Source organism: Epinephelus moara, chromosome 13 (genome assembly GCF_006386435.1).
Source record: "Epinephelus moara isolate mb chromosome 13, YSFRI_EMoa_1.0, whole genome shotgun sequence".
Lineage (NCBI taxonomy): Eukaryota > Metazoa > Chordata > Actinopteri > Perciformes > Serranidae > Epinephelus > Epinephelus moara.
The window spans coordinates 20,190,864-20,207,649 of record NC_065518.1 but is presented as its reverse complement, the minus strand read 5'-3'; the positions used below and the strand labels follow the sequence as shown (position 1 = coordinate 20,207,649).

Sequence of the window (16,786 nt, the reverse complement as noted above, 5' to 3'; positions counted from 1 at the left end):
ACACTTTATTTTTGGCCAAATTTTAAATAACATCTAACGGGGCGCCCAGTAGCTCAGTGGTTAGTTGGGGCGTCCCATGTTAAGAGGCATTGTCCCTACCGCAGCGTCTGTGTGTGTTAGACTCCAGCCCGTGGCCCTTTGCTGCATGCATGCCCTCTTTCTCCCCCCTTCATGCTTAACCTGTCCTGTCAAATAAGACAAAAGCCAAAAAAATAAAATAAATTTTTAAAAGTGAGACATTGAATAAAGTGATTTTAATGAAACTGCACTATTTAAAGCTTCTTCTTTTTTTCTGATGCAAGCATTTATCAAACAAGACGTGTCCAAGGACTGCCCAAAAATTTGAACAATAATAAAAAATAAAAATATAAAAATAAAATAATAATAAAAATATAATGTATAATGATAAAAAAAAAAAAAATTTAATTGAACGCTAATTTTTCCAGTTTCTGGCTAATGATAAATGGTGTAATTTTAAAGAAAACATACCCTCACAAACCTGCATGATTTCTTTAAAAATCTGTGGTAAAATAAATACAAAATACAACCATTTTAATTTGTATTCCCCTCCCCTAAGCCGAAAACAAAAAAACAAACAAACATAAGTTTAATTTATAGTTGATAGTTGCACAATTAAAACACAAAAAAGGGTAAGGAAAAAGAATAATGCAATACAGTGCAGGGATAATTTTAGTTAGTTTAGTTATTAAAAACTCAAAAGTACATAAAGATAAAGAACAATACATAAAATAATACAAGTGATAACAAACTACTAATAACAAAATATGTTTGATTGCAACAACAACAACAATTCCTAATAACAAATCCCTCCCCAGTGCTTAAAAAATTATTTGGCATGCTTCCCCATTTTGCACCCCCAGTCAACCCCCTCATAAGTAATGAACAGTCCCTAATAATTTTGTTTATTAGTCCATTACTCGACTATAATTTCTCAGTAATTGGAGGTATATATATATATATATATATATGTTAAGGGTACCTGTATTATATTTGAATATGTATTTTTATGCACATTAATTCTGAAGTGTTTGTCATCCATTGTGTGTTTATGCCGAGCAGCTCTCCGTCCTGTGTACTATATCTGACTCTGACATCATTATTATAGGCCGACAGGCAGCCTCTGTGCGCACTGCCCTTTAAGATGCGTCTGTAATCTGGCCGTTAATGGAAAGTCATTCCTGCTGTTTTCTGCGGTGCAGGCAGGAGATCTGCTCCAGCTGGCCTCGGGAAGGAGACAGGAAAAAAAACAACCGACCGACACTACCGTGGCGCATTTTGTGTCGGCCCACAAACCCAGGAAGGAAGGGGAGAGGACAGGCCCCGCCGAGGGAGACGGAAATGAGAGGGGGGTGTCCAAAGAGGAAACCCTATCCCTTTAAGAGCAAGTGGGACATAGCGGTGCGAGAAAAGGAGAGGAGGGGGAGAAGAAAGAGGAATTAAAAAAGAAAAGGAAGAAAGAGACAGGGAGGGAGGAGGGAGAGCGGGCGATAAAAAAAGAAAGATGACATCCTCGCAGCTGAACGGCCGAGGTGGAGCGATAGGCTGCGGCCCGGCGAGAGCGCCGCTCGCCGGGGTCAGGGCTTGAATCCAACAACGAGGCTTCGACAAACACCCGATTGGCCTATTGGGGGAAATCGGAAAAATAGATTCATAAATTAAAAAACAAAGCATGAGCTGCTGTGCTGCCAGATACGTGTGTTATAACTCATATTTTTCATGTTCTCTTGCGTACAAATGCATTTATTTCCCGTAGAGTGGTTTGTGTTTATTGCGAAAGTGTGATAGTGTAAAATGCGCTTTTTAGTGGGCTTTGAGAGCACTTTGGTGGTGTGATGTGGCGTTTTAGTGAAGGTTGGTGTTTGGTGAATGAAAGTTAGACACCAAAGTGAGAAGAGAAGCAGGCCATTATAGGAGCTGGCCTGCTCCACTCCTGCCTGTGTGCTGCAGCCTGCGTTAGTCAACAGCTGCGTGCATTTTAATTGACAGCATTAGGCTACCTCAATGAGAAAAACATATTTTTGCGGACGACTTTATTCACGTTTCGCAAGAAAATCCAGGAGCCCGGCGTCTCTGCTGCAGGACAGGCGACTGTTTGCGCCTCGATCACCGGTGGGCCGATCAAAACCATGCAAAGGCGGCCCTCCTCGATCTCAATCAGGAGCTGACGTTATAATCTCCATCGCTGTGGCGCAAAATGGATGCTGCTTGGAGCAATTTTCTCTTCCAGGTAGGCTTGCTGAGCATTTCTGGCCTCTCTTTCTGCTCTCATTGTCACTGCGCGCATTTTCTCACATTGTGTACCCCCAGCAGCCTCACAGCCCTCACATCTCCTATTTCAACCTAGCACCTCAAGATAATGCTGGGACTTGTGTTTACATTTGGTGATGGCCTTCTGCTTGCTTCTCCAGAATACTCCCACCCAAAACCAAGTGGAGGGGAGCCTCCAATCAGAGCTCATGCCCGTGCATACGAGTTCTCCCCAAACCCCACCCACAGAGCACATAGCACAGCCTCCTTCGACTGTGGACACTGCTGCTCTCAGTGAGGAACCCCTGCCTGGTGAGGGACACTGCACTGCATCCTACACCTGTGGAGCTGACAAGAGTAAATACACAACACTCTACTCTCATGGGGAGGATTCAGGCAGGTGATATAATCCCAGGGACTTTCATTTTGGTCATTTGCAGGTGAAAAGATGGATTATTTTTGTATATATTTCAAGAACCCCAAAAATTCAAATTGCGTAAATTCCACGAGATTTATCTGGCTCTAAAAAGTCAGAGTGATCTGGTCGCTCAAATTGGATTTTTCAGATTTTAGACACCTAAAATTCAACATATGAACATCCGGGTTATCAGAACACGTTGTTCAACATCAATGTTTCTCAGTATTTATTTGATTAAAGGTCCAGTGTGTAGGATTTATGGGGATATATTGGCAGAAATAATCACCTGAAAATAAGTATTGTTGTGATATGTTACCTCAGAATAAGACGTTTATATCTACCTCCTCGCAAATTTGCAAATCCTAGGATGGTGAAGGAATATCCTGCCTCAAGGCCAAAACACACTCCCGGCAAAGGCCTCACATTAAAAAATACATCCCTATTATTTTCAATGTACAACCCAAAACCAGTGGGGGCTACATGCACATCAGCACTCCAGGACGCACAGCCCTGTAGCACGCCGCTGTCCTATTTCCAGCTTTGCCACCCCCAGAATTAAATGCACTCTACTTATACATACAAGCTCCCGTAGCAGCTCTTTTTCTCTGCTCCTATGGCAGCTCGACTCCTCTCCTCTCCATTGATGCAAACAGAACTCTGTGTGTGACAAAGAATGGATGAGGAGAGACTTGTTGAGGTCGAGAAATATCCCGAGCTAAATGACCCACAATCCCGTCGTTGTAAAGGCAATGGCTAAAAAGATATTGCCGGGCCAGTCATGGCTCTCAAGATCGGCTCTTTAGGTGAGAAATCAAGTTTAATCAGGGGCTCTCCACACATGATTTTATGCTAATGCAAAGATGGAGGAAGTACAGATCTTTTAGTAAAAGTAGTTAACTTTGCTCGGTCGTCTGTTGACGGGCTGCAGCGCAACACGTCCAGTGTGTGCCAGGGGCGGCATATGATGTGCTGTGCCCCGGTAGCGGCAATGTGTTTTCCTAACCAATCCAACCAATGAAGGCAACGAGTACTAGCCAATCACAGGAAGAGAAGGGTAGGTCATTTCTTCACTATCCTAGGATTCTCAAATTTACATCCTCGTCTATGGATATCGCCATGTTTCGCTCAGTTTTGACTGTTTTCTGAATGTTTTCTTACTTTTAGCGTAGTCGACTTGTCTACGGTTAAACTTTCATTTAAACGTCATGAAAACTACATCAAGCCTTGATGCTTTTTAGAGCTACAACCTGTGATTAGAGTTGAAACAATTAGTCGATCAATTTCTCAACAGAAGCGGGTAAAAATTGACCTTGAGGGCATAAAATTTCCAATTTCTATTAAAAGATAAATGTAACATTGCTATAACATTACAGGGATGACTTTTTTTTCTTGGTCAGTAGCAGAAAACAGCAGAATGACTGTCGTAAACAACGATCAGACCAAGCAAAGGAGCGCAGCGTGTACTGGTGTATCAATACTGCGGAAATTGAGTATTGAAAGTTAAAAGAAACTATTTAAAGTTTCTTAACAGCTTCAGTGTCTCAGATTTGAACATTTAATAGTTTGTGTTGGCCTCTGTGACAGTAAACTGGATTTTATTTTTGATTTGGGACTGTTGGCCAGACAAAATAAGCAACATAAAGATATTTTTCTCAAATTTAACTGACTAGACGATAAGTTTTGATTATTGTTGCCATTAAACAGTTACAGTTTCATCTTCAAATTGCTTATTTTATCCAACCAACAGTCTAAAACCCAAAGATATTTAATTAACCCTGATGGAAAACAAGACAGCAACAACAATTATTTCACTCCTAGTTTCATGCTTACATATGTGTTCACCTGCAGATTACCAAAACAGGCTTGACTGGGACGATGCTTTACAGCAGCTCATTTTGCTTATTGCTGTCTTCATTGACACATATTGAATATGTCATCTCTGTTTGACTTGTCATTTACTCTCTAAACCTGTTTGTTCACTAGATGTTACTGTTACCAAATTTGCTTGAAAGATTACTTTAAATGACTATTTCAAAAATTCAAAATCAATTTACTGGAAATTAACACCTCTCTGTCTCTCCTCCCGCCTCCTTGTGGTCCAGTGAAGCCAGTGTCTCGGCCGCCCCGCGTGCCCCACATCTGTGCCATCTGCAACAAGCAGTTCAAGAACAACTACAACCTGCGGCGGCACCAGTCGGTCCACACTGGGGTACGCATGAAGGACAGGGCCAGAGAGCAGGCGGAGGGGGCAAAGGAGGGAGCAGCCGGCCAGGTTGCGGTGGCGGTGGCGGCCCCGTCGGCGATGGCGGTGGGGGCCGGAGGGAGGGCGGAGAGGCCCACTGTTCCCCTCTCCCTGCTACACCTCTCCGCACCTCCCACTCTCGCCCCTCCCGGCGTGCTGGCGGGGGCCCAGCAGCCACCCCTGGGTAGTCAGGATGGTGAAGGGGTTGCCATGGCTAACGTAATGGCTAGTGTTAACCCCCATGCTCCGCCTCCTGCTGCTGTCGTCATGGCCACAGGGGCGACAGTACAGGTGGGTCAGGGCCTTGTGGAGATGGCTGTCGTCAACCCCAAACCTTCAAGCATGTTGTTTCTCTAGCTGCCTGGCCACAGGGATGGTTTGCCACCTTTTTGTTTTTTTGGATCTTACAAGCAGTTACTGTGTGTCTCCTGCTGCATCTGACTGAAACTCTCCTGTGTGTTAAAGTCTACAAAATGTCCATGTACAATTATCAGCTCAGGGACCAGTAAATTTCATCCCAGGGTTTGGCACTGGTCCCCAGTTTGAGAAACAACGTGCTAGAAGCCCCCCCACGCTCCCCTGCATGTTCTCTGTAACACAAACAGTGTGAAAGCAGATAAAGACTTTAAATCCAGTGGGAGGGAGTTAATCTAACACGCGAATCAACTGTCAGACATGTTTTGCAACTTTGGTACAAATCAGGCGGAAATATCAGTGTGCATTTGCATGCAACAAAGACATAAAAACATGACAATATGTAACACTGAATGTATCTAACTGTAATTCTACTTTCCATCTAAACTCTGTAGTTTGTGTATCTGCTTGTTTGTGTTGTCTCAGCGGCCTGCAAATCCCAACCCGAACCCGGTGAGGAAGAACCACGCCTGCGAGACCTGTGGCAAGGCGTTCCGCGACGTCTACCACCTCAACCGCCACCGCCTGTCTCACTCAGACGAGAAGCCGTTCTCCTGTCCAATCTGCCAGCAGCGCTTTAAGAGGAAGGACCGCATGAGTCACCACGTGCGCTCCCACCAGGGTGGTGTGGAAAAACCCTACGTCTGCCCCCACTGTGGCAAGGCTTTCTCCAGGTGACGATGCGGAACAGTTTAAGTCTAAAAACATATAGGGCCCTATCTTAAATCGGGTATTAAGTGTCCCACTGCTAGTTTCAGACAGACGATGTTTTAAGTAGCAAATGTACTTTTTCCTGGACAGCACAGTGGACAGTGGTTAGCATTGTCGCTTCACAGCAAGAGGATTTGCATGTTCTCCCTGTGTCAGTGTGGGTTTTCTCTGGGTACTCCAGCTTCCTCCCACAGTCCAAAGACATGCAGGTTAATTGGTGACTCTAAATTCCCCATGTGAATGGTTGCCTGTCTCTACATGTCAGCCCTGTGATAGTCTGGTGACCTGTCCAGGGTGTACCCTGCCTCTCGCCCAGTGTCAGCAGGGATAGGCTCCACCCCACAGCTACCCCTAACAGAATAAGCGATTACAGAAAATGAATGAATGTACCTCCTCCCTTCTGTGTACCCAAGGGCGTGTAGGTCTTAAAATGAGGTGTGTTCACTGGCATTGTTGGCGCATTGCTATTTTTAGGTAGCAGAAAGAGATTGTGGCACTGACGAACTAAAACGTGGTCTTCCTGCTACTTAAAGGACGCATTATTCAGATAGTAAGATGCTAGTTCACAACAAACTCTGCTTGTTACACACCCATGGATTCACGGATGTGTTGTGGATGGGTGAATATTACCTCATCAATGAGGAAAATTTGCTTCTCTAAAATGTGAACACAGCAGAGAGCAGAGCAGAGCTGCTGTCCAACTCCACATTAAGAGATGCTGGGCGCATTTACACACGAGGAGCAGCACAACTTCAGTTTAGTTCTGTTTCTTCGGTTAACTTTATAACTATAGTTTTAAGTTTTGCTGCTTATATGTCTCACAATATTTGCTGCAGTGACATCACCGCTCTTACTGCATTACTCTCAGGAGAAAATGGCTCGCTTCTCCAATTTGCTGAATCAGCCATATAATAGCAGAGCCCCAGGTGCACCTGGCTTTTAAAGGGAATGGAAGATGACACTTGAATTGGTTGAAATCATATCGGGCCTAGAACACACCTATGATTAATTAAGGGACTAAATACAACACCTTTGCCCCTTTGCGCCTTACTTGGTGCCCAGATTATGAGCCGTTTAAGTAGCAAAATTGGAGCTGGACACGCCAAAAATGCACTTTAGACCATGCGCTATAGATCATTTAAAAAGGGCCCACTCTGTCAGGATCAAGTTCGTCAAGGAGAAAGACATCCTTTAGCTTAGCTTAGCGTAAAGACTGGAAACAGCTAGCCTGGCTCTGTCTGGACAAAACAAAATCTGCCCACCAGCACCTCTAAATCTCACTAATGATAACGTTATATCTCACTCATGTAATCTTTTCAAAAATTAGATGTAGAAATGACGATTTGCTATTATGTGCCTGACTGTTTCTAGACTGGGACCAGTAACTAAGCTAAGACAGCTGGCTGCTACCTGTAGCTACATATTCAGCACACAGACATGAGAGTGGTATTTATCTTCCTGTCTAAATCTTGACAAGAAAGCAAATACGTGGTTTTTTTTCCACTTTAAAGGGAGCCCTATAACTGATAGTGTCCTAACACATTGACTCTCTTTCTCTCTCAAGGCCGGACCATCTAAACAGTCACGTCAGACAGGTGCACTCCTCAGAGCGACCCTTTAAATGCCCGGTGAGTCATGTTTACTCTGTAACATCCTCTCCTATCAGCTGCACACAGCGTCGTTTTTTTCAGTCCATTCATGTTAACAATGACCGTGTTTACATGCACTGTGTTCCAGATGACTCAAGGTTGAGGTTTTGTACATTGCTGCACTTTAATCCGCGTCTTCGGCTGATATCTGTTGACATGAGTGAATGAACATTGAGAGCATTACCATGGAAACAGATCTGGATAGAGTACATGTCTTTCTGAAACAGAGTGCAGCATGTATCTCACTGTGATTGTTGTATTATATTTACATGCAGCAGCTTAAAGTCTGATACTCACCTGAGCATGACAAACATACTCAGTGTGCATACTATACATTATATGTGTGTTTGTTACAGTATGTGAGGTTATTTTCCATAAAGAGTTGTAGAGCATCTTAAATTGGTTCTTAAAACTTGGCTGATTTACGTGTGCATTACGTGTGCACAGGCTTTTGCTTTTATATGTTTCTCTACAATCACCCTGTCCTCCGTCTTTTTTCAGACCTGTGAGTCCAGCTTTGCCACGAAGGATCGTTTGCGTGCACACATGATTCGCCACGAGGAGAAAGTCCCTTGCCACATCTGTGGCAAGCTCCTGTCTGCCGCTTACATCACAGATCACATGAGGGTGCACAACCAGTCACAGCACCACGCCTGCCATCTCTGTAACCGCAGTAAGTACACATGCTTTAATTTATTAGTTTACATTAAAGCAGCTAACATCAATATTTTTACATTAATTGTTAATGTTACTACACGTAATACACCGCACAGAGAGTTCTCCTCAGCTCTGCAGTTATCCTCAGCTCTGTGGAGCTTTAAAGCATCTTTCACCTGAGTGTTTTGGTTTTCCAGTCTGCGTCTAATGCCTGTCATACACGACAAGACTTTTAAAGGACTAAAGTCTGACGCGCTCTCATATCTAAAGACATCCCATCCTGCTTCTGGTGGAAATGTTGTTTGGCATAATGTCGGCATTAACCATTTCAGTTATTTCCAGCCACAGCAGGCAGCTGTTCTCAGTGAAAAAGCTCTGATAAATCCACTGTACATGACCTCCCCAGCACAAAATAACGCACAGACCCAAGGAGGGACTAGCTGGTGGACATAGTGGAGCTTTTAGCAGCAAAAGAACAGATATTTCCCTCAGGAGGGTGAATATTGTTGTTCTATACCTGCTGGATATGTCAGTAGGCAGCTAATTGCTAATGAATCTAACATATAAACTTAAAAAATGGCCAAAGAAATCTTCAGGCTAAAGTGCAGGTAAATTAAAGTATTTTACTGTATTCAACCTGTAATTCCAGCCTTTTGTTGTAAATGTGTGTCAAATAGCACGGCTGTCTATCTGTTTCATGATAAGATGAGATGCATTTTCACCACAGACACATTATGAGATGTTATTATTTACCTTTAGAGGTCAGTTTTAGTCATTTGTGGCCATGTACTCTGCATAAGCAAGATCAGATGTCAGCAGATGCTGGGTATCTGTACTCGATACCTAATAAACGATACCCAGATCTAGAAAAAAAAATTCTTCTTCTTATAGTTTTGCTTGCAGCCGTCACCACAAGGGTTCTTTGATTGGCCCACTACCACAACAGCTACAGCCCGTACAGTCTGTGGTGTGGTGAAGTGGAGCACAGTGTATTTGTCAGAGTTGGAAGTTGAGCATGCCGGGATGCAACCAAACTCTACGAAAATTATACAACTTTGTAAAAAAATAGCTCCTTGATTCGGACCAAGCAAGACAACTCTAGGTCTGAAAGCACCTCGAGGGTACTGGTATTGGTACTGGTGTCATAATTTTTTAACTGCTCAGCCGTAGACGTCGCTTTATGACTTGTTACTTCATGTTGACTGTGTGGATTTGAATTTGCTTGGATCTTCTGTTGGCTCAGTGCTGAATGAACAAGCTATAACATCTATATTTCTCACTGAAACAACTAAGAGTCATTTCCACTCTCCTCCCTCAGGTTTCACCACACTGACATACCTTCGTGTCCATGCCCAGAAGCACCATGGCCAGGAGTGGAAGGACAGTCCGGGCGGATTCGGTGGCACAGCCTCAGGCGGCATACTCGTCTGCCACTTGTGCGGCGTCCACTGCAAGACACCCACTCAGCTCCAGGGTCACATGGGCACCCATAGCAACAACCAGGGTGCCCCGAGCCCCATCACCTCTAATGTGGCTGCCAGCAGCTCTGTCTCCCTTAGCAACATGGTGACAGCGCCTACTGTGTATGTCACTGGCAACACGGTGGTGGACCTGCTCGTCACAGACTGCTCTAGCATCGCAGCACCACAGTCCCACAGTTAGCAGTAGAGAGCGCGGCAATAATAACCTCAGTCCCTTAACAGAGGGCAAGGTTAGAGAAGGTCAAAGTTACGCGTAGATGCTGATCCGGTTTCAGTTTTGTAATGTCCCCACTTATAGGTAAGGTTAGGATTAAAAGGTGGGGGGAGATTAACTCCAGTCAGCATTCAAGGGCAGTATCACCTCAGAGCTGCAGAGCTGGAGCATCGGAGAAAAGGAAGCTGTATTAATAGAGCAATGAAGTCATGGAAAGAGGGACCTTTGTGGCTGCAGCGGCTTCATTGACACTAACGACAAACATGGATGTGCTGCCCAAATATTCCCGAGTGCTCTCATGCATTGAGGACTCCAGTGAAACTGTGGTATTGTGAGCATCTACTGTATTACTGTCCCCTCTCTGCCCTCTCTCTCTGTCCCTCCCCTCAACCCTGGCATTGGCTGCTCTCTGCAAGTGCACCAAGTACTGTATATCTCTCACCAGCTCTGATCTTACCTCCATTTTGCAGCTCACTTACTAAGAATCCAAATGGCTTGCGTTAAGAAGTAGTAGGGAGAAAATAGCTCATAGAAAACGTAACGAAGAAACACTTTAGAGGGGAAGTTGTGTGTTTTGGGTGTGCGCGTAAGTCAGGGCTCTGCTAGCATGTTAGCTTGTTTGTTGACAAAACTAAAATCAACATTTGATTTTTGCAAAGCTGTAATGCCAGTTTATTAAAGGGTAGCTTTGGTATTTTTTTTTTCTTACCTGGACCCTTTTTTCCCCATGTTTTTGTGTCTAACTGACTAATAGGAACAACAATTCTTGAAACTGGTCCAGTATTAAGCGAGAGCGCTGCAGCTGGCAACAGCAACAGGCTGCAGTGTAATGTTAAGGGCAATTGTGCACCGTCAATCTACATCAACTAAAAGTGTTTGTTTTTGCCACTGACAGGCTCAGATTAATATTATAAGTGTCTGACACCATTATGGAAAGTATCCCGACAGAGATAGGCCTTTTTGTTTAACCAGAAACAGCCCTGAAATCGCTATCACCAAATCACCAGACTCCATTTAAATAAACAGTAATTTTATTATTGTAAAACACTCTTCATTCTAAGGTGACAGAAACAAAATTAACTCATAAAAGCCATCTTGGTTCATCTTTCCACTGTTCCAGCAATCAACAGCTCTGGTTTGGTTGAAATCGAACCTTAATTCACCCAGTTAGATGTGAATATATGCTGGATCTATACAGGCTAAAATTACTGTTTATTTAAATGGAGTCTGGTGAGTTTGCCGATAGCGATTTTGGGGCTGTTTCTGGTCAAACAAAAATGATCTTTTTCCTAAACAAAAACCTCTATCTCTGCAGGGATCCTTTCCACAATGTACAAATACATGGGACACAGATTCGGCGCAACACATCTGCAGCATGCCCACAGCAGAGGGCGTCCATTATAATCAACTGAAGCTGCTACACTGACCACAGAGGCAGCGCTTGCCCAACGTTATTTTAACGTAGCTCTTCTTTTTTTTTCTGTACACATGGCTCTGCAGCCCTCTAAAGGCGAGTACCGTGTGTTTAAAATGATAAAATTGAATATGTCTGGGGCGTCTGTGGCTTAGTGGATAGAACAGGCGCCCCGTGTGCAAGGCTGTTGCCGCAGCGGCCCGGGTTCAACTCCAGCCTGTGGTCCTTTGCTGCATGTCATTCCCTCTCTCTCTCCCCCCCCTTCACGCCTAACTGCCCTGTCAATTAAAGGCAAAAACACCTCAAAAAATATCTTTAAAAAAAAAAAAAATTAATACGTCATTGTAGAGGTAGAGGTAATGCGAAGCAGCAGAGCAACCGCGTTGTTACGTTTCACATTAAATCAATTAAATCAGTGCATTCTGTAGTTAAAATATTAATTAATTTAGCACCAGTTAATGTAGCCAACGCTTCCAGACCCTCCATAATCAGCTGCATCATCACTCATTGCATATCAGTGTGCACACAGAGAAGCTAACAGCAACCCACATGCTACAAAGACCGTCTGTGTAGCAGGTAAAAAATCCAGCTCAATCTTCCTGGTGCGTCGCCATTATAATAATAATCTGAGCCTGTCAGTGGCAAAAACAAGCACTTCTAGTTGTCAATTGATGGCGCACAAATGCCCCAATCGGTTACGTTGCAGCCCATGTCATGGCTTGCTTAATACTGGACCAATTTCAAAAATGCCATTTCCTGTTTGTCACTCGGCCACAAAAACATGGGACAACAGGGTCCAGGTTGAAAAATACCAAAGTTGCCCTTTAAGTCTCCAGAGGGCTGTTTATTGATCAGGACAGAAGGCCATACGTGTTGTGGTCGGTATGGAATCGTGGGATGTACTTGTTTATTTGTTTCCTAAAGGTACAGAGTTAAGAAAAAAGTTGTGTTCAGGAGTGTCAAGCACCTTAAATAGTTATTGTTTGATTCAGCGAGGATCAAAATGGGTTTGAGATTTCTTGGATTTTCTTGCTCTGAGTCTTCCTCTCTGAGTCTGGCCATCAAAAAAAAAAAAAAAAAGAGAGAAAGAAACTGCTAATCAACACTTCAGCTTCTGACATGGCAATTCTTGCACCAGAAAACTACCTTTTTGCATGAAAGTAAGCTAGCTCAGTCATGCTTATCGTTAGGGAGCTGTCATGACAAAAGAAACCTTTTTAGCAGTTCCACCGAGTTAGTTGGCTGTAAACAATAATACTTATAAAAGTGTTGATTTTACTCAGAACATTTTAACATCGTCGGCCATTCATTTGATTGTAACTGTCATTGCCATAGTCCTTTTTTGTTTTCTGTATGTACCAGTCCAATGAGTGAAACTTATGCATTAGATTTAGTCATTTAACTCTGTATAGCACATAATGCTCCGAACGCAAGTCATTATCGTTCTACATTAATCACGTGAGGAATGGTCACTTGTCTGTTGGATATCTTTGGTTGCTTTGAGTTTTCTTGTGAGTGGCGTGGTGTCAAGAAAGGGCTTATAAAGCCATAAGTACAATGGGAGTTTGACAACACCACTTGGTATGCTGTAAACAAATCCTGGTTTTGTACTGGAGTGCTTTTTCAGTTTTGTGTTAATATGTTACCTTGGAATTTGTAGAGTTGTTTCTTTCTTCCTTTTTCTTTTTCTTTGGAAATGTGTTCTTCCTGTTGAGAAAAGTAGTGATTTATTAAAAAAAGTTAATTTTAGGTTTTCTCCATCACACTAAGAAAAAAAATAATACCTCTACTCTAGGATTCTGTACAGCTCTTGTGATACATCTTAATGCCTTATCGTACTCAACTGCATTTTAATTCTTTTATGATGAAATATTTCAAATCTTAGTCATGGATTCATTAAGAATATTAATGGGATGTATTTATATTTATATTTTTATATTTCTCAACAGTATGCATGTCTAAAAGGTTGTTAGAGCAAAAAAAAAAAATCAATGATGCTTAATACAGTCATAAATATTATGTTATTTTGTAGATGAAGTAGAGATCATGTTATTATTTTGTAATTTGGACAATTTAAAGTAAAAAGAGTAAACGGGCTTTGTTTTGTGTGCTGATCTGTTCACCCACTACACAGCCATCTTTGTCTTGTTAAAGGTCCAGTGTGTAGGATTTAGTGACATCTAGTGGTGAGGTTACAGAACTGAAACTTATCCTGTGTGCCAAGCAGTTCAGACCGAAGATTTGCAACAAGACGAGACGAGTTGAAACAGGGAACTACTTGCAATGCGCCGCTCTGCAACGTTTTAAAACCCTGCTGGTTCACACTGATGCAACGAGATGACATGGTGGATCATCTCTATGCAACAACTCTCTGCACTAATGTTCTGATTTCCAGCTTTTAAGGTTTATTTTGTGGCTGAATATAATTTGTAGCCTCTTAAAATATGAGTTAGGATAGTGATAGTGAGATACTGGCTACAGCTGCATTTGTAGCAGTGATGAAACAGCAAAAAACAAAACGTGTATCAGATGGATCAGATGGATGGTGTAGCAAGTGAATATGCCATTTTGACTTGACCAGCAGACTTCACTACAAGCCGATTGACTGTAAAAACAGGTGACGTGCTTTACGTTCTAAAACCAGCTGCTGGTGATTCACACATTCACTGCTGCAACTTTTCTCTACACCATTCTAAAATGGCTTTGTCTCGTGAATCACTGGTCTAAACTGGATTTGAGACTCCCCTGGTCAAGTCGTTGGCTGCTGGTTTTAGATCGTAAAGCACATCACCTGTTTCTACAGCCAATCAGCTTGTAGTGAAGTTCGCTGGTCGGGTCAAAATGACTGCAGACAGCGTGTTCGCTTGCTGCGGCATGTGCTCCGTCCCTGCCCAGCCCTCACTGACTGATTAATTGACGCTGGTTATATATTATAGTGGTGTATTTATTATGAGTGCAGTCCATCTGATGCTTGTTTTGCTTCTGTTTTTCACCATTTCATGACTACTGCCAATGCAGCTGTAGCCAATATCTCAGTATCACTGTCCTCATTCATATTTTAATGAGCCACATCCACAAAATAAGCCTGAATAAGCTGGAAATCAGAACAGAAGTACAGAGAGTTGTTGCATAGAGATGATACACCATCCTATCTAGTTGCATTGGTGTGAACCAGCAGGTTTCTAGAACATGGCAGAATGGCGCACATCCACACAGTCATACATGAGACAGAAAAAAATCCTTTTCCCCTGCCGCCTCCTACTGCAGTGGTTCCCAGTTGGTGAGTCGTGGTCCAAAAGTAGACCATAAATTCATTCATTCATTTTATTTTTAAGTACATTGAATTTCTGGCACCAAGCTTTTATTTTAAAGTGCTGTTTCCTGCTGTAAAGTGAGTGATTAATGGACAGCTACTTAACAAAGACAGCAAACTAGCTTGACGACATGGCCAAACGCAAGTATGACGCTGAATATATTTAACTGTGTGGAACTAAATGACTAAGGAGAAATCTGGACGCCATGGCTGGACCAGTTGGGAACCACTATCCTACTGCTCCTAATGGCATTTGCTAGAATCCACTGTAGCTGAAAGAAAACAACCAATCAGAGCCATGGTGGATTCTTGTAAATGCCTTTAGAGGCAATTCATATTAACACTGTTAATGGAGACACTCCCATGAGAATGTGACTTCACATCAACATAAGTCTTGCTTAGGTGCAACAGAAGTTGTCAAAATATTTCCCAACAATTTCAGAAAAACTGATGTTGATTACCAGAGGTCAGCCTTCTTTCTGGATATAAGATCAGCTCCTGCACTCTCTACTCTACACTCATGATAAATGTACTCAGTAGTTTCAGTCAAGTGACAGTTGAATAAGGTAAGTCAATAAATTCAATGGTGACAGAGTGCAGGATTGGATTTTTGTTACTTATTCTCCTGCTCAGCTGTCTCAATACAAAGTGTGCAAAGATCACTTTTCCTGTTTCCTGTGTGAGGTATGTTTAGAAACCATGCAAAGAGATACTTACTCTCTGCACTGACAGCAGCCAAAACACAGCAAAGGAATGAAACACATGCTTTGTGTGTTTGACTTGACAAACTTGTTTTATTACTGTAACTACAGTATGCTATTATCATCACCATCAGTGTATAGCAAAGCTGAACACAACAAGTTTAGACACATTCTCTGCACACTGCTGAAAGCAAGTCTGGAGAGGAAATGAAAATACTTAAGTTAAAGTAGCACACCAAAAAAAGTTCATTCCAACAAAGTTACTCCTGGAATTCATTTAACCTTGAAACAATTATGTTGTATAGCTGAACTTTTTTTCTTAACATTAACTCTCTTCTTTCACATTTGAGATATGAATCTTCTTCTCAGTTGCAGTGGAACTTTTCATGGTCTTGTAATTCATAGCGGATGTTTCGTTCAATTTTACACTCAAGACAAGACAGCTCCTATTTCAACCTCCAAACCGAATGTCTGGTGACTAAAACTGTAACACTGTGCTCAATTTGTCTTACCGGCTTCTGGTTTGACTTAAAGCACTTTACTGAAGTTTAAATGACATCAATGCAAGTTAGACAGTTCCTGGGATTTCCACAGCAGCAGTGGAGGAGGCTGAAGGTAAAATGTTCTGCAAACTTTTTACCGTCTCACAGAGCACTATCTCTCTTCGATCTTACTTTCATATTATTTAATTGAAAGGTTTTATCTCCCAGGTTTGTGTACTTAAATGACGATTTTTGCTTTTTAATGTTTTTATGTATTTGTTTGTATTTCTTTCACCTACTTGTGTGTGGCATGTACTGATTAAGTCCTTACTACTACATATTAGATATGGACACAGTATGTGTTAAGAATTATTTACAGCCGGTATGACCATGGGCAGATTATATGACAATGGACCCCCGGGCACAGACATGCAGAAGGCCCCACCACCTCTGCTACACAGGAGCAAGAAACTCTAGCCGTTTTTACACTGCTCTTCAAGTTGTGAATTTCACTCTGTCATGCAGCCTCACTGTTCTGTATCAAAGGTACAATTGCAGAATGAGAGGATAGAGTTGTCTCGCCTTTAAGCTGGCATCAGAGGTAGTAACAGAGCCAGAACGACCTCTGTATAAACGGGGCAGCTGTCATGGGTGGCTACTTACCCCCAGAACAGAGGATAAGATCAGCCGCCATATAACAGGGACGGTAAATGATTTTTATTGCCATGTTAATGCCAGTGTTATTGTTTAGAAAGCACTGCAGAGCATATGTTACGTGTCACACTACAGGCAGACCCTGTTGTGTTACGAATCACACCGTCA

At 42.5% G+C, this 16,786-nt stretch overlaps 1 protein-coding gene across 5 annotated transcripts; it reads left to right on the top strand.

Moving 5' to 3' along the window:
• The first annotated feature begins 1,144 nt into the window (after positions 1 to 1,144).
• Positions 1,145 to 13,563, top strand: mazb (MYC-associated zinc finger protein b (purine-binding transcription factor)). Of its 5 annotated transcripts, none has more exons than XM_050059123.1 (7): positions 1,145 to 2,248; positions 2,430 to 2,580; positions 4,789 to 5,219; positions 5,769 to 6,016; positions 7,618 to 7,681; positions 8,204 to 8,375; positions 9,678 to 13,563. In XM_050059123.1, the coding sequence occupies exons 1-7, from the start codon at positions 2,216 to 2,218 to the stop codon at positions 10,019 to 10,021; spliced, it is 1,443 nt and encodes a 480-aa protein (XP_049915080.1). In that variant the 5' UTR covers positions 1,145 to 2,215; the 3' UTR covers positions 10,022 to 13,563. The 5 variants fall into 5 exon arrangements, with proteins under 5 accessions (XP_049915080.1, XP_049915078.1, XP_049915079.1 ...); XM_050059121.1 differs by having other exon boundaries at positions 2,430 to 2,664; XM_050059122.1 differs by having other exon boundaries at positions 1,146 to 2,248; positions 2,430 to 2,625.
• The last annotated feature ends 3,223 nt before the right edge of the window (positions 13,564 to 16,786 follow it).

Bases quoted from the DNA above. Each gene is read 5' to 3' on its own strand.
- mazb (XM_050059121.1), top strand. From the start codon at position 2,216: ATGGATGCTGCTTGGAGCAATTTTCTCTTCCAG. The intron at 6,017-7,617 runs GTGACGATGCGG...TTCTCTCTCAAG, and splicing joins TGTGGCAAGGCTTTCTCCAG to GCCGGACCATCTAAACAGTC. The intron at 8,376-9,677 runs GTAAGTACACAT...CTCCTCCCTCAG, and splicing joins CTGCCATCTCTGTAACCGCA to GTTTCACCACACTGACATAC.